General features: G+C 40.5%; 1 protein-coding gene across 1 annotated transcript in view; it reads left to right on the top strand.

Annotated features, from left to right (window-relative positions):
- chst6 (carbohydrate sulfotransferase 6) overlaps positions 1–2,920 on the top strand; it is a 12,086-nt gene extending 9,166 nt beyond the window's left edge. The window contains exon 2 of the mRNA XM_005751220.1: positions 14–2,920. Coding sequence (XP_005751277.1) covers positions 93–1,289 — 1,197 coding nt within the window. The 5' untranslated portion in view covers positions 14–92 and the 3' untranslated portion in view covers positions 1,290–2,920. The remainder of the gene's footprint in view (positions 1–13) is intronic.
- The last annotated feature ends 5,587 nt before the right edge of the window (positions 2,921–8,507 follow it).

Here is an 8,507-nt window from a genome sequence, read left to right on the forward strand (position 1 = left end):
CTTTTTAATGCAGCAAAGATAAACACCTCAACACAGGACCAAAGAGAGGATTCAAACAAAGGACGACTGTCCGACAGCAGCTCACAGCCACGATGCCGCGCTACAGAGTGAACTGCAGCACCATGATGTTTCTGGTGATTTTACAGGGGGCAGGAGTAGTGCTGTTCTTTAGCTGGTACACCCAACTCAGCCCCTGTGACCCACAACCCTCCAACGCCAAAGTCCATGTTCTGCTGCTGTCATCGTGGAGATCAGGCTCATCCTTCCTGGGCCAGGTGTTCAGTCAGCACCCGTCTGTCTTCTATCTTATGGAGCCCACCTGGCATGTGTGGACCAAGCTGCAGAAAAATGGTGCACGGGCACTTCGAATGGCAGTGAGGGATCTCTTACGGAGCGTGTTCCAGTGTGACTTCTCAGTGATGGAGTCCTACCTTCCAGACAACCCCAATGTGTCGTCTTTGTTTATGTGGAGTCACAGTCGAGCTCTGTGCTCACCACCAATCTGTTCTCTTACGCCACGTAATCAGTTCAGCAACCAGACTCTGTGCCTAGAGAAATGTGGTGCTGAGGGACTGCAGGGGGTAGAGCAGGCGTGTGACTCTTACTCTCACGTGGTGTACAAAGATGTGCGGCTCTTTGAACTGGAATCACTTTATCCACTTTTGCAGGACTCGAACTTAAATCTCCGCATCATCCACCTGGTCCGAGACCCACGGGCAGTTGTGCGGTCTAGGGAAGAGTCAGCCAAGGCCTTTATGAGTGATAACGCAATCGTCTTGGAACAGAAACGCATTAAGGAAGCAGAGGTACAGTATCAGGTCATGCAGGAGATTTGTCGCAGCCATGTGCGTATCAACGAGAGGGCGGTCCTGAAGCCCCCTCCATTTCTAAAAGGCCGCTACAAATTGGTTCGCTACGAGGACATGGCACGCAATCCACTCGAGGAGATCAATGCCATGTATCAGTTTGTAGGTCTGGAGATGACCACAGAGCTGGCCACATGGATCTACAAGGTGACCCACGGAAAAGGCAAAGGCTCTATTAAAGAGGCCTTCAAGATCACGTCGAGGAGCGCTACCAACGTCTCCCAGGCTTGGCGCACCATGCTGCCACACAGCAAGGTCAGACGAATCCAGGAAGTGTGTAAAGGGGCCATGTCGTTGCTCGGGTACAGGACGGTGAACAGTGAAAAGGAACAGAAGAGGCTTGACATAGATCTCCTGGTGCCACGGGAACCCTATCAGTTCAGCTGGTTGCCTGATAAAACACAGCACCCTAACAACAATTAGAACTGGAATGACAAAGACTTGTTAAAACAGGAATAAAAACAGACTTTTTAAAGAATGGACTACTCAAAGGACCGGATAACGGTACCACCCTGCCCTGGTTCTCCTGGTTTGAAGGCCGAAGTGGGGACACCAATAATACCAAAACTGAAACCATAAACTCTGGGGTAAACCAAGGTCAAAAGCAAGAAATCAAACTAATCAAAACTAGGTCTGCTGTTGGTGTCAGCTGCTGTCAGGGGATGTATGGAGACACAATTTTTGAAATGGCCAGTTGACAGAGGGGGCCAATCAGCAGATGCCATTTTGAAGCCAGCCCAAAACAGCGCACCCAATCAGACAAGGGACATGTATAGTCTCTTAAAGGCACAGACAGTGCACAGACTCACTGACAAAATAATTTATGACAAAACGATGTAACATAACCAAAATCCTGATTTATGATGTGCCACATTAAACACACAGAGCCGGCCATGGCCGTTGCATGCCACATTGTTTTAAGCATATGCATCAAACCATTGTCTCCTGAAGGCTTGATTCATGATGATGATGATGCTATTTGATGCTTTCTAGTGGCTACTCTTGCTCTTCAAATCCCTTATGTGCACCTCAAGGACAACCAAGACGTATAGAACAAATAAATACAAATGTTTCCTATGCAAAGTCTTTAATGGTGCAACACGATGCATAAATACTGACCAGCCTCCAAGTATCACCAGCACCTGATGTGTTAACGCACTAACAGCACTTAGAACTGAAGGGCTACTCATTTGGCACCTCACATACTTTTCTCATGCTGATAGTGTGAGAAAAGTTAAGAAGCTGCAGAGAGCCGTGAGAAAATGCATTAGCACAATGAAACGCACCTACCCTCTCTTAGCAATGTGCATATTATTAATACGGTACAGCCAGGAAACTCACTAACTCGACTCAAGCTTAATTCATCCCGCAGTAAAAAGTAATAGGCGGGAATCACCAGACACCCTGCAGTATAAAAAAACAGGTATTGACAAAAAATCATGTTTTTTTGCTCCAAAATGAGTCAAGCACGCCAACGCTGTTACTAAAACCTGCCATAAATGTTGCTTTAAGTTGGAGTCAGTCTGCTGTTACTCTGCAAATGAATGTCTGACACATCAAAATATATTGATGTAACTGACAAAAGTCTCACAGCACGGGATAGATTATCTGTTCCTTCTCAGACCTGCTCTCAGCTCAGAACTAACAGCGTTATTTTGCATCCTGGCTCCATTTAAGTGCCTGAGAATTTAAACATTATTTTTTAGCTTCCACTTGAAACTACTCAGTGATGAAGGATCTTAACAGCACAAACGCTTCCACAGTGTATTGTAGCTATGAAGGTATGCATTCATGAAGGAGTGGAATTAACATGTTTACTTAAACTGGATAAAAGTGCTCAGTGTCATTATTTACATTTGTTTACGGGATCTGTCTGTTTTATTGATTAATACTTGATTACACTGAAATGTCTTTTAATGAGTAGCAAATGTTAAATCACGTTGATTTATATCTTTACAGTAAGAGAAAAAGGATAAATGAACTACTGTTAATCGTGTTTAGGGTGCTTTGTAGTAAAAAATGTACATTAATTTTTTTTAATGCATAAAAAATTGTCACGGGTTTTTTTTTTAAAGATGGACTTCAGCTATAACTTGGTGTGAGTTTTGTGTTTCATATATGACTTAGTGTTCTGATTGAAACAATATCTTCACTTGTACATTTTTGGAAACTTGCTATGAAGTACAGAAGTGTTTTACATCATGGAGTAAAATACATAACAAAATATTGTTTATTTGAAATTATATGTACTCTGATTTAAGGTTTATTTCATCAATGGGAACTTTAAATGGGTTATTCTACTCATTAAAAACACTGGTTAGAATCTCTTTTGCACTGGTTTGGGTCTCTTTTCCATAAGCAAAGATAAAATCTTAAATACACAGACTCAAGATCTCAAAAGGAAACTAGTGCTCTCCAGTTTGAAGGGATGGGCGGTCCAGCAAACTCAAAGCAGAGCAAAGAGTAGTGGAAAAATTTGAGGCAGGTTTTGACGTGAAACTGAACATGCGTTGGAGAATACCACCACTAATCATGTGACCATAGAGCCCTGTACTAGGAAGCATGTTCTCAGAAGAGTAAAGAATAAAAATAGTACCGTTCACAATACATAAACAACATAGTTAAAATAAAAGGTCACAGCCGGACACTGTCAGGGCCTAACATTTACTGTGAGATGCAAAAATTTACATATGGGTTACTCTGTTTCAAAACAGCCAACGTTCAGAACATTTGCTGTTCGACTGTCTCTGTTTTACGTTCATGGTAGAAAATGTGAAATGGCTGTTTAAAAGATTAAAAACAATTTCAAGCTGTCCTGGAAAGTTGCATATTTGAGCACAAATAATTAAAATAACTTTCTTATTTATTTAATATTTCACTACAATACAAAATTAAGGATATAGAATACTTTTCAACAAGAAAATGGCATTTATTGTAAATAAAATGCCATTTTCATTCACTTTCATGTTGATTCTAGTAACCATGGCAGGTTATCTTTGACAGTCTTTGAGATATTCATGTTCAATCATTGTAGAAGATTTCACTATGCAAAAAAGGCCTGAAAGCGGCTCAGAAGACCCTTGAAAAACATATGGATCTGAGAGTATTTGATTTTGCAAGATTGTGCAAGAGAATGTGAGAATGCTAGTTGAATAAATGTACATTTGACCATATTGTTGTTCACATAGGAATCTGGTTTAACATGAGAACAACTGACAGGAGTCAGCAAAAGGTCCCCTGTCACTGGTGGGTGTCTTTTTGGGTTTTTAACACTTTGCCTGGAAACAGGTGTAACAAGTATATTCTGGCATGGTGACGGATGTACGTACCTGCTAAAGAAAGTGGAGTTGCATACAGTCTCACAGAGAATGGTTTCCTGAAGTGTTCTGAAACATTATATGGCAGCAGGGTTTAAGTCTGAGGAAGAAGGAGCTCTGCTACCTCGGTACTGTGGAGTGGAGCGAGTGCAATCGATTGTCCATCATTCAGTGGCGCTCATCGACTCAAACCTCCAGATTCTGGCAAAAAAATGGTTCCAGCTTCGTTGATCCTGCTGATGCTGTCCACGAAGTATTGAATGCATTTTGAAATTTGTTTCCATACCCTACCATCAGGGCAACACTTCACACTTTCATTTCACAACTTGATAACACAATGTCCTTACAAAACAGTTTTCATTGTCCTATAGCCTGAAATCTTACAGCAAGCATCCGTACCAGGGGCATCAAACTTCTGGCCCGCAATACCATTAAGCTCCTTTTCCATTAGTACCTACTTGGATTGACCCACCACGACTTGACTCGGATCCATTTGTTTTCCATTAGAATCGAGTGCCACCTAATGTGTGTGGTCTTCGTCATAGCAATGCTGACGAGGGTCCTGTGACATAATTAGTATGTGACATGAATGCTACAACAAAGGTGGATGTCGAGGCAACGATGTAACTGTTGCTCAGTCTGTGGTTTTTTGTGAGACTGGATGAACAGAGCATTGTTTTTGTAGCCATTTTCCTCGTTGCTGGATTTCAGAAATAGCAGCTTTGATTTTTGTGAATAACCCACTGAGTGATGCCACTGACCAGCCAATTGGTGGCACGCACTCTGGGTATGATGTCATATTTTAGTACCTGCTTGAATTGCTTGGAACCCCAGCTGAGCAGTTACTATTCTGCTATTCTGTTTTATATAACTGGTCTGCAAGATAATTTCATATGTCAGCTATAAATGACTCTTTGGTATTTGCATGTAACTGGCCTGCATGATATGCCCATGGAAGTAAAGTCCCACATGGATTCTCAGCAGGGCTGAAGATTCAGCTCCCACATACAGTTCAGTATTGAATATTACATAAAATAAACTCTATTAAAAGTGTCTTTGAATGGCAGATATGCAGAAATGTGTGCATTTCGCAAAGAGCCATGGCTTAGTGTCTGAGAGTCTAAATGAGTCTCATAGGACTGAAAGTGCACTAGAAGCCAATTATAAATATCACTTATAATTCTTAACTTTGATCTGATGCTCACCACAAACAGGCACCAGCAGAAATTTTGGACTTTGGACAGCAAATTTCAGGACAATTATGACATAATCTTTCAGAAAACGAGCTTAAAAATACCAAGTCACTTAAAATATTAATTGACTCAGATGACTCTCTGTCAAGTTTCTGTAAACTGATTCTGAGAATCAACTTTGCTGCCCTTTGAAATCAGTGGAGGATAACAGCACTGTGGTTGCAGGTAAGTATTTCTAATAATCGCCAAACTGCCTATAATTATTATTTTTTATTATTTTAATTATTTGGTCTTTTGCAGAATGATACCTAGACCTTTGTCATATCAGATAAAGAAAAGCAGATGTTTGTAAAATAGCTGAAATAATTAAGTGATTATCAAAACATGCATTGTCTTCCACCAATCATCCCTCTTGATAAAAGACAGCACATTAAATGTTGTTACAGAAAGTATAACCGGTATAATGGGAAGCTTCTGAAAGTCAGGGGTGTTGAGTGTTTAAGTGTGTGCGGGTTGCAAAAACAATGAAAAACCTGTCAAATCCTCTCTTACAGTGACACGCAGCTTGTTCTGCTACATGCTCTTGTTTGGTGACGTACCACAAACTTGGACAGTCTTTCCAGTTGTTTTGCAATTTCGATGTGAGCTCATGCTTTAACGGTAACGGCAAAACCTGATGAATGACTTCTTTGTAGCTGCACAAACGTATGATGGATATTTCCCAAACTCTGATTTCGACAGACTTACGCGCTCTAAGAATCAGTGTCCCACTGTGTCATGCTATCACGACTGCTGCAGATGCACTAGATACTGTTAAATTAATAGTTAACCTGACCTTGGTTCTTACTGCAGTAAGCCTTGATGTGGGTATTTACGTTTTCGTGATCAGACTGTATGACACAACTGTATGGCTGTTATACTCACTGCTGTACCTCTCTCAACTTCCTCCATATATGCTGACAACTATTTCAATCAGAAATTTCACATTTGGATACATCACTCCATCAGACCTGTTGTCACTGATTTTTGAGTCCAGTTCTTTTGGCATCCCTCAGCCTTTCGTCCCAGTGACCGTTCGAGTGAAATCATTTCTGATGATGCTTCAGTGAAAAGTAGATGAATCAACCAAAGGGCCAGACACATCACTCAGGTCTGGCATCTAGATTTCTTCCCCCTGTGTCTTAAGGACTTAAAGACTACTAGGTGTCTTCTGTAGACAGGTTTTCTGCTATTAGCCTTTACTTGTTCAGTGTGTTTAAGAAAGCCAGTACTTGTCCTTAACTGTAAAATCAATAAAAAAAAGTAGTAAGGTGTCCAAAACAGCTGTTTCCAGCATATGTAGGATACATTTACATCCGTAAATGTTTGGAAAGTGACATGAAGTTGTAACTTTACTTGGTACACCATCACTGTGAATTTGAAATCAAACGATATGTTATTGAAGTCAAAGTTTCCACTCAAAAGTAATTGTACAAACTATGATTTAAGGCACAACAAAGAAGGGAAAAAAGTATTTGTACATATGTTATGTGGGGTGGCTGTAGCTCAGGAGGTAGAGAAGGTAATCTACTGACTGGAACGTTGGCAGTTTGATCCGTTAGCTGCTTTGATCTATATGGCAAATATCATTGAGCAAGATCCTTTTAAGAGTAAAACAACTGAACACAAACAGACAATTCCTGGAAGTAAAAACACTGGCATAGAATAAATGTGTCATTCACTGTAATGAGTGAGAGAATGAAGTGTGCTAGCTACTATTGCTACTACTATTTCACTTTGTAAAATGAGTCAATCAAAAATTGTATAGGACTAATGACAGCAATAAATATTGAAATGTATCCCTGTCTATTTTTAAGAACCTTGACAGCGTCACACTGTAAGAGGATGATGAGGTTTTCTTAACAGAGGATACTGTTATCCTCTGCATCTCACTGGGATGCTATGGTTTGCTTGAGTCACTAATAAACATATCATATTCTTATTTTCATGCTTTCTCTGAATATCCAGTCTACAAAGCTGTATCCACTAAGAGAGAACCTGGAATACGTGTTTCGTTTTGCAATATAATAAAAGAATTTCCCTAATACCCACATTCATTGGACTATGTTTCTGTGCAATTTACTGATGTTCCCTATGCAGTCAATCATGAAGTTACTATATGGAAAGCAAGACAGTAAATACATTCAATGACTGCATGTGAGTGTGTTTTAGTGTGTCTGTGTGTGCGAGATGTTGCTCTGAAAACATGAAGGAGTGAAGCCATTTGTCACAGGTTCCCAAAGACGAGCAAAAGTTTCAATGATAAAACATTTGGATTTGGTAGACAGACAGCCGCTCTACTTTTAAGATTAGGCTTAAAACTTCTCTTTTAATAAAGCTTAGAGTTAAGGCTGGATCAGGTGGCCCTCAATCCTTCCTTGGCATCATGGGCTGTCCTGTCCCCTCCCTGATGGACAGTTGTTAATCCTGCTGCCTCAGCAGAGCAACAAACACTATCGAGGACAGCTCCCACCCTGGTGTTGACCTGTTCAACCTGCTTCACCCAATCCAAGGACCTCCCTCTATACATACACTAAACTACCATAACTACTGTGCAATACTTAATTAATGGTAAATATATAACACTTTTTTCCCGATGTTTGAATATTTGTTATTTTTGAATACTGTTCATCTGTATATAGTGCTGCATAACTATGGACTTCACTCTTCTTTCTTTCTAACATGTCTGCGCAGAGTAGGAGATGCTCTGTGTATACCATTGTATATGTTTATAGTGACAATAAAAAGCATTCTATTCTATTCTATTTACTCTGCAATAGGTCAAGGCTGCTGGGGGATTTCCATGACGCATTGTTTCTTCACTCACCTTTTTCACTCGCTGCGTGTTTTTACGCCTCTCTTTACGCATTTAATCATTGGTTATTCACCTCTGCCTCTCTTTCACCGTGTCTTTGTCCTGTTTTCATCCACTCACCCCCAACGGCAGTAAGTGGCATTTTTGCTGGTCTAGTTCATAAGATCTGCTGCAGACCTCGGAGAAAATAATAATCATCGCTTATAAGAACTCACAAATGTCACCGAGTTCCTTAAGGGAAATTGCCAGAATTCTCGGAATGGACGTGAAGGCTTAA

Source organism: Pundamilia nyererei, unplaced genomic scaffold (assembly GCF_000239375.1).
Source record: "Pundamilia nyererei isolate P.nyererei 1_Seehausen unplaced genomic scaffold, PunNye1.0 scaffold00303, whole genome shotgun sequence".
NCBI lineage: Eukaryota > Metazoa > Chordata > Actinopteri > Cichliformes > Cichlidae > Pundamilia > Pundamilia nyererei.